At 49.6% G+C, this 15,163-nt stretch overlaps 1 protein-coding gene across 2 annotated transcripts in view; it reads left to right on the top strand.

The window, feature by feature from the left end:
- Nucleotides 1-7,401: 7,401 nt before the first annotated feature.
- Nucleotides 7,402-15,163, top strand: part of Slc12a4 (solute carrier family 12 member 4) — a 22,467-nt gene continuing 14,705 nt past the window's right edge. The window contains exons 1-3 of one of the 2 annotated variants that reach the window (XM_021169939.2): nucleotides 7,402-7,586; nucleotides 13,014-13,108; nucleotides 14,278-14,409. In XM_021169939.2, the coding sequence (XP_021025598.1) occupies nucleotides 7,472-7,586; nucleotides 13,014-13,108; nucleotides 14,278-14,409 (342 nt within the window). In that variant the 5' untranslated portion in view covers nucleotides 7,402-7,471. Of the gene's footprint in view, nucleotides 7,587-8,522; nucleotides 8,766-13,013; nucleotides 13,109-14,277; nucleotides 14,410-15,163 lie in introns of those variants that run through there. The other variant, XM_029480605.1, reaches the window with a different exon arrangement.

Here is a 15,163-nt window from a genome sequence, read left to right as displayed (position 1 = left end):
TTTTTTTTTATCTTAAGGTTTATTTATTTTTTTTATGTATATGAGTACAATACCACAAGACACACCACAGGAGGGCATCAGATCCCATTACAGATGGTTGTGAGCCACAATGTGGTTGCTGGGAATTGAACTCAGGACCTCTGGAAGAGCAGTCAGTGCTCTTAACCATGAGCAATCTCTCCAGCCCCCAGGAAAGCATTTTAAATACGTGGAGTTGACAGAGAGTTTGTATCTGGAGTCAGACAATCTATTATCAAAATTAGCAATGCATTAAGATAGAAGCAGAGCAGCTGGGCAGTGGTGGTGCACACCTTTAATCCCAGCAGAGGAGGCAGAGGCAGGCGGATTTTTGAGTTGGAGGCCAGCCTAGTCTACAGAGTGAGTTCCAAGACAGCCAGGGCTACACAAAGAAACCCTGTTTTCGAGAGGGAAAAAAAAAAAATAGGAGCAGAAATATCAAAAGTCTGAAGCCAGCTTGAGCTACCTAGCAAGATCCCCTCTCACAAACAAACAGGCTGGGGGAAATGACACATCATTTAGGAGTTCTTGTTGCTTTTGCTGAGAATGTGGGTTTGTTTCCCAGCACCCACATGTTGGCTTATTAACGCTCCTTAACTCTAACTCCCGAAGCTCTCAAGCCCTCTTCTGGTTTCCTCAGGGCCAGACATGCTCACGTGAAGGTAAAACATGCATACACATAATTTTTTTTTTTTTGAGATAAGGTCTTACTATATAACCCTGCTGTCTGGTACTCTCTGTGTAGACCAGGCAGCCTCAAACTTTCAGAGATTCACTTGCCTCTGCTTCCTAAGTGCTGTCATTATAGGAGAGTTTCACCAGGCCTGGCAAATAAATTTTTAAAAGCAGAGCCAAATGTAGTGGCACTTAACTTTAATGCCAGTACTCAGGAAGCAGAGGCAGGTAGATCTTTGTGAGTTCAAAGCCAGCCTGGTCTACTTAGCAAGATCCAGGAAAGTCAAGGCTATAAAGAGAGACCCTATCTCATGTCTCATAAAAACAAACAAAAATGCCTTTAATCCCAGCACGTGGGAGGCAGAGGCAGATAGACCTTGGTGAGTCTGGCCAGCCGGGTCTACGTAGTGAGTTCCAGGATGGCCATGGCTACTAGATAGAAACATTCTGTTTTGAGAAAGAAATGAAAACAAGGGTGGGAGAGATGGCTCAGCAGCTAAGAGCACTGACTATTCTTCATGAGGTCCTGAGTTCAATTCCCAGCAATCATATAGTGGCTCACAACCACCTGTAATGGAATCCAATGCCCTATGTCTGGAGACAGCTACAGTGTGTTTTTTAAAAAAGAAACAAGGGGGCTGGTGAGATGGCTCAGTGGGTAAGAGCACCCGACTGCTCTTCCGAAGGTCCATAGTTCAAATCCCAGCAACCACATGGTGGCTCACAACCATCCTTAACGAGATCTGGCGCCCTCTTCTGGAGTGTCTGAAGACAGCTACAATGTACTTACATATAATGAATAAATAAATCTTAAAAAAAAAATAAATAAAAAATAAAAAAAATAAAAAAGAAACAAAAACAAAAAATTTTAAAAGTCAGGTGTGGTGATACACACCTTTAGTCCCAGCACTCAGGAAACAGGTGGATCTATGTGAGTTCGAGGCCAGCCTGGTCTACACAGTGAGTTCCAGGACAGCCAGGGCTACACAGAGAAACCCTGTCTCAGGGGAAAAAAACAAAAAAACAAAAAAAAAAAAACCAACAGCAAAAAACAAGCCAGGTGTGGTAGTCCACACCACAAGCTGGTCTCTCTCAGATCCAGCTATATAATGAGTTTCGGGCCAGACAGTGCTACATAGACCCTATCTCAAAAAAAAAAAAAAAAAAAAATCAAGACAGAGCTGGTATGGTGACTCATCCCCCTCAGGTAAAAAACCTTACTAAACAAGTCTGGAGACCTGAACATGAACCCCAGGGCTCTCGTAAAGACAGAGGGCAGAACTGACTCCACAAAGTTGTCTTCGAACGCCACACTTGCAGTGTGTGCCCTTCATGCACACCTGTACATGCACATACCATACATACATGGCTACAGACTTGTAAAAGACGTTTGAATAGAAACTTCACAAGGAAAGAAAGAAAAAATGTCTAGGAACCATATAAAAGGGTGTTAGTCATTAGGGAACTACAAGATGAAACTTCTAAATTACTGGGGTTGTAGAACATAATATTTAGTTAGCCTGGCTGAGGCCTCAACACTGGAAAGAAAAACAAAGCAAACGCAGTCGTTTAGTTACTATTCTACTGCTGTGAAGAGACACCGTGACCAAGGTATAACTGGGTCCTTGCTTACAGTTTTAGAGCGTTAGTTAGTCCATGGATGGTGGGAAGCAGACAGGCATGGTGCTGGAACAATAGTTGAGAGCTTTACATGCTGATCTGCAGGCAGCAGGCAGAGCGAGTGAGACTGCACCTGATAGGAGCTTTTAGATCCCAAAGCCCACCTCCAGTAGCACACCTCATTCTTTGAAAAATAGTTCTACTCCCTGGTGACTTAACATTCAAATAGATGAGCCTATGGCGGCCATTCTCCATCACACCAGACCTGGGAGCTTCCTTCTTTGGCAGAGAGCCCTTCCTTTCTTAATAAACTTCTATTCCTAAACTAACAAGCCCTCATAATGAAGATGCCTAGGATCTAATACGTTAAAACCTTTTATATCAGACTGGGTGGTGGCACTTAGGCAGCACTCTGGAGGCAGAGGCAGACAGATCTCTGTGAGTTCAAGGTCAGCCTGATCCACACAGAAGTTCCAATGTACACAGCAAAACCTTGTCTCAAACAAATGAAGCAAAAAACAGAACCAAAACCCTTTTATGTCTATGCTTTTGTTAATATAAATTAACCCACTTATTGCAGGCCAGGGATGTCTCAAACAGTGTGGATGCTGCTGGTCTTTTGATTCCTTCTGTTTGCGGTCCACTGACTTGTATGTGACAGAGGAAGTGGTCCTGTAGGCCCCGCCAGCCACTGTGTCATTTGCCATGGTTGGTCTTGCCACAGAAGGAGCAAGTGTGCTTGGCCTGCTGGTCCGGTTCATCTTTTGTCACTGTGTCGAGAAGGAGGGGTTGCAGTGGGTCCCCTACCCCCTGAAGATCCCAGACTTCTTGGTGTGCTTACATACATTTTCAGGGTTTCCCTGTGGCTTTAGCAAATTCTTTATTGAGATGAACTCTATCTACAACAAAGCTAACTATGTAAAAGGCCAATTCAAAGCTGGGGAGATGGCGCAGTGAGTAAAATGTCTAGCTGAATCAGAGAGCTTCAGATTCAAGGAGAGACCTAGTCTCAAAAACAAAACAAAACAAACAAAAAAGCCATGGATCAGGGTCTGGTGAAGGGGCCACAGGTGACATGTCAAGCCACAAAGGTGGTAAAAGGGACCCCCGAAACAGCCCAAGAAGCAGGCTACTCAGAGATGGATGAGGAAGACAAGGCTTTCAAGCAAAAATAATAGGGCAACAGAAGCAACTCAAGAACTAGCAGCCAAGGCCACCAAGAAGGGCCCTAGCCACCTGTGCAATTAAAAAACCCAGAAATGGGGACCGGAGAGATGACTCAGCCGTTCCCAGCAATGAGTGCTCTTCCAGAGGTCCTGAGTTCAATTCCCAGCAACCTTACATGGTGGTTCACAACCATCTGTAATGGGATCTAATGCCCTCTTCTGGTGTGTCTGAAGAGAACAACTGTGTACTCATATACATAAAATAAATAAATAAATCTTTTAAAAGAAGGAAAAAAAAAGAAAAAGAGAAAGAAAGAAATTTAGTGAAAAGTACCTGAGGTGACAGTGACCCTCTTCTATTCCTATTTAAACATCTGTACTCCCTGCCACACCATCTTTTGCCATCTACAGCTACACCTATAAGGATTTAATCACAGCACAAAGAAAAAAACATTGAGACGGGTTGACCAGTAAGCCCCACAGTTCTCTCTCTCTCTGACTCCCTATCTCTGAGATTACAAGTGTCCGGGATTATTTTTTTTTATGTGCATGTCTGTCTTTACATACTGAGGTTATGTGCACCACATGTGTGCCAGAGTCCACAGAGGCCAAAAGAGGGTATCCATCCCCTGGAACTGGAGTTACAGACAACTGTGAGCCACCATGTGGTTCTGGGAACACAAGCCAGGTCCTCTGCAAGAATAAGTACTCTTGGGCTGGAGAGATGGCTCAGTGGTTAAGAGCACTGACTACTGAGTTCAATTCCCAGCAACCACATGGTGGCTCACAACCATCTGTAATGGGATCTGATGCCCTCTTCTGGTGTGTCTGAAGACAGTGACAGTGTATTCACATATATGAAATAAATAAATTCTTTAAAAAAAAAAAAAAGTACTCTTAACCACAGAGCCATCTCTCGAGCCTCCAAGCTTTTTTTAATTTTTTTTTAACTATAGGATTCTTGGGGGGGGGAGGGTATGGGGGACTTTTGGGATAGCATTGGAAATGTAAATGAGGAAAATACCTAATAAAATATATATATAGGATTCTTGGGGTTAAACTCAGATTCTCACGTTTGCAAGATGTATTTGTTGATTTATTCCATGCTGTGATTAAATCTGGGACAGAAACAGTTCAAGGAAAGAGGAGTTTACTTTGGGTCACAGTTCCAGAGTCCAGTCCATCATGGCGAGAAAGTCCCTGAAGTCGGAGCTTGAGGCATCTGGTCACAATGCTTCTGCAGTCCGGAAACAGAGAGGATGAATGCTGGTTTCCTTTCTTTCTTTTTTCTTTTCTTTTCTTTCTTTAAAAAAAAAAAAACCAAAAAACAAAAAAAAAACCAGGGTTGCTCTGTATAGTCCTGGCTGTCCTGGAACTCACTTTGTAGACCAGGCTGGCCTCAAACTCAGAAATCGCCTGCCTCTGTCTCCCAAGGGCTGGGATTAAAGGCGTGCCCCACCACGCCTGGCTGAGAACATATTTTTAAAAAGATTTATCTATTTATTATGGATACAGCGTTCTGCCCGCATGTATCCTGCAGGGCAGAAAGGGCATAAGAGCTCATTACTGATGGTTGTGATCCACCTTGTGGTTGCTGGGAATTAAACTCAGGACCTCTGGAACCCCAGGCAGGTCTCTTAACCTCTGAGCCATTTCTTCAGCCAAAGAACATTTATTTAAAAAACAAACAAACCCTACTGAAGTTAAAATTTGCCAGCATTTAGGCCTGGTCAACAGAGTGAGTTCCAGGGCAGCCAATGCTACACAGAGATTATAGGCATGCACTCTTATTATATCCCATTTTCTGTAATATGCACTAGAAAAGCACTCTACCAACTGAGCTACATCTTGAGTGAGCCTCTGTCTTTTGTTCTTTTGAGACAGGGATTATACATAGCCCAGGCTGTCCTCCAACTCAGCCTCACATCTCTGTTGAGTTCCAGGGGTGTAGGGTAGCCCACGATGCCCAAACTTTTCTCTATTTGAATTTCACTTTCTGAGATTTTTAAGAGTCAGATGTCAGAGTTTCTGCTGCCAATCCTCTGTATCTCTCTTTTCCCCCTGTCGGGCTGCCCTGGAACTTACTATATATAGACCTGGCCTGCCTCTGTCTCTCTGGTGCTGGAGAAATGGCTGGACACCTGGGAGCCCTTGCAGACAGTTGCAGAGCACCAGAGTTCAGCTCCCAGTGCCCATCAGATAACTCACAACTACCTGTAACTACAGCTCCAGGGGAATTGACACCTTTGATCTTCCAGGGCACCTGCACACACACACACTCACACACAGACACACATGGAAACCGATAATTAACAAGAAAACATCCAGGCATTGCGGCACACATCTTTTATTCTAGCACCTAGGGGCTGGAGGATCCCTGTGAGTTTGAGGCCAGCCTGGTCTACATAGAGATCAAGGCCAGCTAGGGCTACATAGTGAGACTCTCTTGGGGGGCGGGGGGGGGCGGGGAGAAAAAGAAGAAAGAAAATAACTCTTAAAAAAAAAGGGGGGGCTGGTGAGATGGCTCAGTGGGTAAGAGCACCCGACTCCTCTTCCGAAGGTCCTGAGTTCAAATCCCAGCAACCACAAGGTGGCTCACAACCATCTGTAGCAAGATCTGGCGCCCTCTTCTGGAGTGTCTGAAGACAGCTACAGTGTACTTACATATAATAAATAAATAAATTAATTAATTAAAAAAAGGAAAACAAAAGACAAACAAACAAACAAACAAAAAAAGAGGGCTGATGAGATGGCTCAGTGGGTAAGAGCACCCGACTGCTCTTCCGAAGGTCCAGAGTTCAAATCCCAGCAACCACATGGTGGCTCACAACCATCCGTAATGAGACCTGACACCCTTTTCTGGTGTGTCTGAAGAAGAGCGCGCGCACAGCTGGAAAGCAGTGCCAGAAGGAGAGGGAGGCCAATTGCAGCCCGGAAGAGCTGACTGGGATGGGTTAGTGGTTGAGCTGCTCCAGGGAGGTCCTAGCCGAGCGGCCCACCCAGGCAGTTGGAGCTGGCGGGTGGCAGCAGAGGGCGCGGATCCTAGAGTCAGCCCAAATTCTAAAGGCTACACCAGAAAGGGAGAAAGAATGGAGATAGAGCAGAAAGATGAGCCCTGGAGCTTTCTGATAGGAAGGAAGGGGGGTGGGGTGGGGGAAGAGGCCAAAAGAACAACTCAGAAAGATAAAAATTCTCAAGTCAAGGCGACTAGGTAAGTTATCTGAGTGTGAAAGAAGTTAGCACCAAGAAAGGAAAGGACTCGGGTGCAGGAACCACCAGGAGGTGAGGTTATGAAGGAGCAAGTTCAAATGAGATAACTGGGCTATCCCAAAGTGTCGATGAGGGATGGGCCGGTGTAGCCTCTAGCGAGGAGGCAGCGGACTCCTCTAGGAAGGGCATAAGATCTTCAACCACCTGCTACGGGAGAGGCTGCAGCGAGCAGAACTGAGGGAGAGACTGTAGGCTACCAAAGTCCCGGAGAAGCGTTAGAGAGAAATGATGGTAATAGAAGAGTATGTATGTGAGGGTGATGAAAGACTTGAGGAGATTTGGGGTGGTCACTGTGACATTGGCCAGGTCCTGCTAGCTTTCCCGCTAAATAACAAAAAGTGACTGAGAGCTAATTAGATTCAGGGAACAGAGCCAGTGCACCCTGCGCCCCTTCTCACCATCATAATACCCCTCAAAGTTAAAATACTTTCCCTCACTTTATTAAGTATCGCATCTGGGGCTCAGAGAGGGCAACCCCTTACCCAAAGACACACAGGAACCCAACCCTCCAGCAGCTAGAGTACTTCGTTCCCGGGGTCCTCTCACCCCCCTCGGGGAGGAGCCGACCCGAGCCCCTCCTGCTCCCCGCCCCCGAGGGGCGGCCCGGGGGGCGGGTGGAGGAAGTGAGCGCAGCGGGGTGGAATGTGAGCGGGCGGGGCGGGCCAGCCTGGGGCGGCGGGGACAGCCGGCTGGAGGCCCGGACCGCGGGCCAAGCGCGCGCGATGCCTCACTTCACCGTGGTGCCTGTGGACGGGCCGCGACGCGGCGACTATGACAACCTCGAGGGGCTCAGTTGGGTGGACTACGGGGAGCGCGCCGAGCGGGAAGACTCGGACGGTGAGGGTGCGCCCGGCGGGGGCTGTGGCCGGGACGGGGGGCGTCTACACGGGACTCGCGCCTTCGGACCGCGCGCGCAGACGTCCATGCGGGACTCCACTTTTCTTGCTCCTTGCGCGCTCAGACCGACGAGTCTTTTTGGTCCGGGACTCCCGGGCTAGGTCGTCCTCCACCCACTCCCAGCTCCTCCCCCGAGGGCCGCGGGCGGGGGCTGCAGACGTGGCCGCCTTGGGAGGCCGGGTAGCGGGCTGCCTTGCTTAAGCTGGCGCCGAACGCGCCGCGAGTCCCGGTCCAATGGAAGCCTGGATTGTAGCTTCCTCACTTTCTGTGAATCGCCCCCATCCTCTTGAGTGTCACCCTCTCTTCCCCTATGACTCACCGCCCCTCTCTTGTCCTCTCCCTACCCCTGCCTCTTTGCACACTGGCCCGGTAGGAGCAAAGGGTGTGCTCGCTGAAGAGCTTGTGTTGGCTTTGGTCTACGTAGATCTGTGCGTATCATGGACACCTAGGGAGCAGTCACACGGGGCCAGGCTTGTCTAGGCACTGTACATGAAGCAACTCGCTTTAATCCTCCCAACCTCCCCCATGGACAGGTTCTGTTACTCGCACTTAGGAAGGAGTGAAGGGAGGTGGGGAAGAATTATGTAACTTGTTCCAGTGGGATTCAAACCCGGATATGAGAGTGTAGTGCCTTAACCTAGGTATCAGGGCTGGTTATAGAGGTGAACCCTTTCTCCCTTCCAGTGCCCCATCTCTCCATCTTCCACCCACGGAGGCTCCTCGCACTTGGAATGGGAACGGCCCTGGGTATATGTGTCTGTATAGCTGTCCCGGCATGTGTAAATGCACGTGTGTGTGGCTGAGTATCACAGGGTCAGGTCAGGACGTCTTTATGGCTACTGTTTCCAGCAAGGCTGCCAGTGATGATCCTGGTGCTATGATAACAAATGCCTGTGATGTCTGGGGCTGACCGTGATAGAAACGTGTAGGAAACGTATGTTGTGTCTGGTGATGGTATCGGAGGCTATCTGATAGGTCTGCGATGGTGACATGCTTGAGGGGTAGTCTGTGCTTGATGTGAACGGTGACTAAATGACCTGTCTGCCAAGTGGACATACAGGCCAGGGACATGGATGGACTGCAGATGTCACGGAGATTTGTCGGGTTTCACAGCTGTGTGTAAGTAACCCTAGATCCCACATCCCCTGCTGCCCCTTGCCTGGTCCAAGGTGTCGGAACCACATCCCTCCTTCCCTGGGACTGGAAGGATGTCTGTCCCTAGATGATGTACTGAACTGCATCCTTGAGATTAGCCTGGACCAATGGGCAGTACTGAGCCTTTTCTTTGGCTCCGCCTTGGTCCCTCACAGGTTGACAGGAGTAACCTGGAGCTATGCTGGCTGCTGGCTGTGCCCTGCCAGATCCCTCCAGGCTGGGCCAGCTCCTCCCAACCCCACCCCCTTCTTCTCTTCCTATTTACTTCTTTTCGGCCAGATTGTGGTGTATCTGTGGCATGGGGGACACCCTGCATCCGGGTGAGTGATTTTGCTTTTTCTTTGTAGACATAGCAAAGAATTAGAGAACACAGAACTATCTTAGGCCTAGCTCTGTTAGGATCCCCGCCCCCCCCCAACACAAATGCGCACGAGCGTGCAGGCACACACACACACACACACACACAGACGCGCGCCTCTGTTCTGAGGGGCATACATAGGCCTGCTCACCTAGATGGTCTGTGGCCAGACTAGGAAGGTCATGAAAGGACATTATAGGTAGATTCCATGTACATAGGGACCAGAAAGGTCACCCAGATCACTCCCTACTGTCAGGGCTTTCTCAGTTGCCGGTAGGAACACACCTGAGCCCTTCATAGGGAGCCCCAGGCCTGAGCTGTGCTGTGGTTCTCTGGGGGTCTCAGGTAATGTCTGAAAAGCTTGAGCCTGGCAGGCAGGCAGTCAGGCAGGCGTGCCTAAGCCTGCCCTGGAATTTTTGGAATAGCTGAGGCCAGGGCGGGTAGCTTGAAGTTTAGGGGACCAGAGACCTGAGGCTCTGCTCAGACCCTTTCATATCCGCATAATCCTATGGGAAGGGTCCTTAAGTGAGGCTTTGCCAAGTGCCCTGCCCGTGTCTGGGACCAGACACTACCTTTTCTGATGCATCCGGGAAGTTGGAAGAGGGAGTTACTGTCTCTGCTTCATAGAAGATGACAGGGTAGCTCGGAGGGGCTAAGCAGTTTTCTGTGGGTCGCACAGGGCAAGGGGCAGGTATCCAAGCCAGCCTGCCAGATCTCTGAAAACCCAGAGGCTGGGGTATGCACGCAGTGATCAGACTACATATGCCAGTATGCCAGAGGTCTTTTCTATGCTGGGGTATCATGCTGTACCCCAGAGCACTCCCTAAAAGGACTGGACTCTGGAATGTGAAAAGAGAACCTGAAGCTCACCTCTCATCGCTGTGATAGACCCCAGACCCAGGTCTGGCCCTCCTCACTAGGCAGCCTTGTCTTGTTCCCGAAAGGGGAACTGACATGCAGCAGAAGGTAAGGACCAGAGACAGATCTTAGAAGCCTTCCAAGCCATCTGGGAGTGACGCTTGTAGGGACAACTAAGGATCAGGTGGGTCACAGAGGGGGGCACTGTGGTGTGCTCAGCTCTGTAGTTGGTAGGATTTTTTTCCTTTGGTTTTCTTTTAAACCCAAGGTCTCATGTAGTCCAGGCTAGCCTTGAACTTGATAGGGAACTGATGATTTTGAACTTCTGATTCTCTTGGTGTCACCTACTGGCATTCCACACCTGTGCCGCCAAGCTTGGTTTCATGAGGTACCAGGGATCAAACCCAGGGCTTTGTGTATCCTAGGCAAACACCCTACCACCTAGGCTATATCCCTAGTCCTCTGGCTTCTTTGTTTTCTTTATGCAGTCCAGGCTGCCCTGGAAACCATGTTGTAGCCTGAATTGACCTTGAACTCAGGGCTCTTCCTTCTGTAGCCTCTCAGGGGGGGGGGGGGGCAAGGATTATAGGTTTGTACCACCATGCCTAGGTCTACAGCAGCGTTTCCCAACCTGTGAGTCACAACCCCTTTGGGAGGGTCTACCGTCTCTCTTGCAGGGGTCACCTAAGACCATTGGAAAACACAGATATTTACATTATGATTCATAACAGTAAAATTACAGATGTGAAGTAGCAATGAAATAATTTTATGATGGAGGGGTCACCACAACATGAGGAGCTGTATTAGAGAGTTGCAGCATAAGGACGGCTGAGAAGAACTGCTGTACAGTTTCTGGATTATAGTAGATTCTTCTTAGAAACAATTAGTAGCGGCGGTGGGACAGCCTGCAGTGTGTGCATTTAGAATAATTGGTATTTAGGTCCAGCTTCATGGAAGGATACAGAGGGAGAGGGCAAGAACTGAGAATAAGTGCTGGCGGCTTCTGAGGGATAAATCTATGGAGACTCCTAGCGGGCAAGGCAGAAAGGGAAGAAAGGTGAGCTGCCGGGATGCCGTTTTCATTTCTGTTATTTTCTTCATGGTGTGGCTCTTCTGGGTAAAGAGTTTTCAATGTGAATGGCAGCTGTGGCTTGGTGGCACAGGTGTGGCCCAGGAGTCTTGTGATTCCTCATCTCTAACGAGCATGGAAGTTAGCAAAAATGCCAGGATGTCTGGGGAGCTACCTGACCCCACCAGCCCTTGACATGACTTGGGTTGAGATGACTGCTGGCTTTGGCATTGACCTTCATTGACCTTGATCTGCACAGTCAGTCGATATGAAACAGAGAGCCAGGTGTCAAAGCCAGGCACACAGACTTCCTACGATCCCAGCATTGGGAAAACAGCCTGGAGGGGCCCTGGGTCTTGCTGGCCAGCCAGTCTCACTGAATTGATGAGCTCCAGGTTCAGTGAGAGACCCTGTCTGGAAAAAATCAGGCGGAGAATGAGAAAAGAATGCACCTGATATTGACCTTGACCCCCATTGACCTTGACCTTGACCCCCATTGACCTTGTAGACGCGTATGTACACAGCCACCACATATACAAAAAAGAAAGTGGGTGTGTGCTTACATCTGTGATCCTAACCCTGCTGGGGCAGGAGCATTGGCACAAGTTTGAAGCCAGCCTGGGCTACATTTAGAACCTGTCTTAGAGGAGGAAAAGGGGCGGATAACGTATGTGTTTGTGGCCCAATGATAGAGCATGAGTTTGTGGGTCTTATCCCTACACATGGCAAAAATAGATGTGTTTCCTTCCTGCCTGGGAGGTTTTCTAGTTTCGGAAGCACATTTTCACCAGCCTGAGATTTTCGTGGCGGCTGGCTCCTTAATCTGTTCTGGAGCAAACTGGCTGGATCTGGGGACCAAAAGGCTAATGGGTAATCTCAACCGCAGTCCGTGCCCCTGCATTTCCTATGCTTAACTCAAGATCCATCTGGTGCCCTGGCTTTCCTTTCCCAATGGCTTTTTTCTGGTTCCTTGTACCCCTGCGAGATTGGCTCCATCTCCCAGCATGCTCTGGGTTACCCTCCTGGACACCTGACACAGTGCATGGTGGGGTAGTTAGCTGACCCCATGTAGGCCGAGGCAGCGGATGACGAGGCAGTGGATGACGTTCTGTGTGGTTTCATCTTGCTGGAGGGCGAAATGGTGCCTTGCATTCTAGGAGCTCCAGATCCTTGGGAGGAAAGAAGGTGGGGCCCCAGGGTTGGTCCTGGCCAGGCCCCGCCTCCTCATCAGGCCACGCCCTTCATGTGCACGTTTGTGGCACAACTGTGGAGATTTGGAGTCTTCCATACATAGAATGACACAACCCGGTATTTGATTCCTGGGTGCTTCTTTTTTTTTTTTTTTTTTTTTTGGTTTTTCGAGACAGGGTTTCTCTGTGTAGCCCTGGCTGTCCTGGCACTCACTTTGTAGACCAGGCTGGNTTGTAGACCAGGCTGGCCTCGAACTCAGAAATCCGCCTGCCTCTGCCTCCCGAGTGCTGGGATTAAAGGCGTGCGCCACCACGCCCGGCTTCCTGGGTGCTTCTTTTACGGCCCTTCAAGAAGGCTGACAAGTGATGGGAAAACGGAGGCCGAACGTGTAAACGCTGCGGCTTCCAAAAGCGTTTTAGAGAGATGGTGTGTTTGCCGCTTCCCAGCCTCTCTTCTAGGCTAAGATTGAGTGCAGCGCTGTTTGTGAGTTGGCTTTCTGGGTTGGGATATAGGCTGGGGCCCCTGGGAGGCAGTAACTCACTGGAATTCTTTTGTTTGTTTGTTTGTTTTTTGTTTTTTGAAACAGGGTTTCTTTGTGTAGCCCTGGCTGTCCTGGAACTCACTCTGTAGACTAGGCTGGCCTCAAACTCAGAAATCTGCCTGCCTCAGCCTCCCAAGTGCTGGGATTAAAGGCGTGCGCCACCAACGCTGGAATTCTTTCCCTCTCTTTCCACAGGACAGGGTAACCACAGAGAGAATAGCCCTTTCCTTTGCCCTTTGGATGCCTCCAGAGGAAATGACTACTATGACCGGAACCTGGCACTGTTTGAGGTATCTAAGGAGCCATTCAGGTGTGGTAGTCTGGAAGGGGCTTCTCTGGACCTCTCAGCTCAGCATCAGGCTGGCTTCTCTTCCACTCCTGCCTGCCCTCTCTTCTTTGCAGCCATCCAGGCTATGGTTCGAAATGGCCCTTTCAATACACTTCGCCTTCCCAGACCCCCTTGCAACCTTACCTCTGTTCTCCAGGGCCAGTATCCTTTGCCTTCCTTGCAGCCCCTCACCAAGGTGACCACTTCCTCCTCCCCTCCATTCCTAGGGCCTCTCCCAGCCCATGGCTCTGCTGTGGATAGATTCTTTCCTTTCTTTTCTTTCCTATTGGCTCTTCCAGCTGTTACCCTCTGGTTACAGAGGCCTGTTTTCCTTCCAGCCTCTGACCCACTCTGCCCTCCATAGCTAGAGCTGCAGTGAATGTGTCTCTGGAAAGATTCCCATGTTTGTGCCTTCCAACGGGAAATTTCCATTTCTGGACCCAAGCTGAGAAGTAAGATATGGATTTAAGACGTGGTTCAGGGTCCTAAACTCTGAACCTGTACATTCATCTGCCTCACAGCCAAGTAATGTCGGCTTCTCGGGCTCCACACATGCAAAGGACCCACATTTTCACTCATCACCCCTAACCTGCCTTCCTGTGACTAATAGGGTCATAAGGGACACAAAAGCTTAAGACAGTGAGCAGATGGGAGAGTCACATAGGCCACAGGGGCAAGGAACTCTTGGACCCTTTGGAGTGCTGGAAGTCTTGTGCTCTGTCCCCACCTGAAAATTGTGTGTGTGTGTGTGTGTTGATGTGAATCCCAGCCATAGCTTCAAAGTGGTGTCCAGGCAGGCAGAATGGAGTGTGCAATCTGTCTGCCTGCCAGCAGAGCCTGCCCTTTTTCTCCCCTGAGGCAGGTGATTTTCACAAATGGGCTGGCAGTGATTACAGCCAGGGTTGGGCAGAGAGACCAAGCCACTGGGCTGGGCCTTTGAATGCTGCCTTCTGGGGTGTGGTGCCCATACCTGCCCAGTTAGCTGGCTTGGGCTTCCCCAAGCAAGAGCCGGGATCAGGTCCAGGCCTGCCTCAGGGCTTGGCACTGGGCCAAGCTGCTGGCTCCACACAGGTAGCCTGACACTGGTCTAGCCTGGCCCGTTGCCATCCTGCCCCGTGGCTCTGTTTACAGGAGGAGCTGGACATCCGCCCAAAGGTGTCATCTCTCCTGGGCAAGCTTGTCAGCTATACCAACCTCACCCAAGGAGCCAAGGAGCACGAGGAAGCTGAGAGTGGAGAAGGTGGCCGACGGAGAGCTGCCAAGGTGAGCAAGTCAGGGTCAGCAGAGGGACCGCATCTGGGAAGACAGACAGATTGCCATGGAAGTAGATGCTGGAAATAGATGTTTTCCTGTGTGATGTTGAACATTCGTGGACCAGTAGGTGGTAGGTGTGGAGGGTGAGAAATAAGTGTCTTAAGCTGAAGGAGCTGTCAAAGGCCGAGCTAAGTGGTATGGAGATCCTGAGGGTAGAGGGACAGAGGAGACTCAAAGGCAACAAAAGGAACGGTAGCTCCTTGTACTTAGCTATCAGCAAACAGACACTGTTGTAAGAGTAGACCCAGGACTTGAATACTATTTACACACACACACACCACACACACACAGACAGACAGACACACAGACACACACACACACAGACACACACACAGACAGACAGACAGACACACACACACAGCTGTGAGACAGAAACCTGGTTTGGTAGTACATACCTAGAACCCTACTTTTTAAAGGGGCTAAAGGAGACAGGATCGACTGTCCCAGAGGCTACCTTGGGCAAATAGCTGTGCTTGGAAGGAGCTGGGGTCTGATCCTGGCTGGGCCATTCTCATTGGCGGTAAGCACAAACCAAAGGAATTCCTGGTTGAAATAAGCCAGGTTACCAGCAGTTTCAGGCCTTCTTATGAGATACTGGTGTTGCTGAGAGAGAGAGAGAGAGAGAGAGAGAGAGAGAGAGAGAGAGAGAGAGAGCCAAGCTAAAGTGTTTCCTTTCCCTTCTGTGTATAGACATCTGCCCACT

The sequence above is a fragment of the Mus caroli genome, chromosome 8 (assembly GCF_900094665.2).
Source record: "Mus caroli chromosome 8, CAROLI_EIJ_v1.1, whole genome shotgun sequence".
NCBI lineage: Eukaryota > Metazoa > Chordata > Mammalia > Rodentia > Muridae > Mus > Mus caroli.
This window is presented reverse-complemented; position numbering and strand designations above follow the sequence as displayed.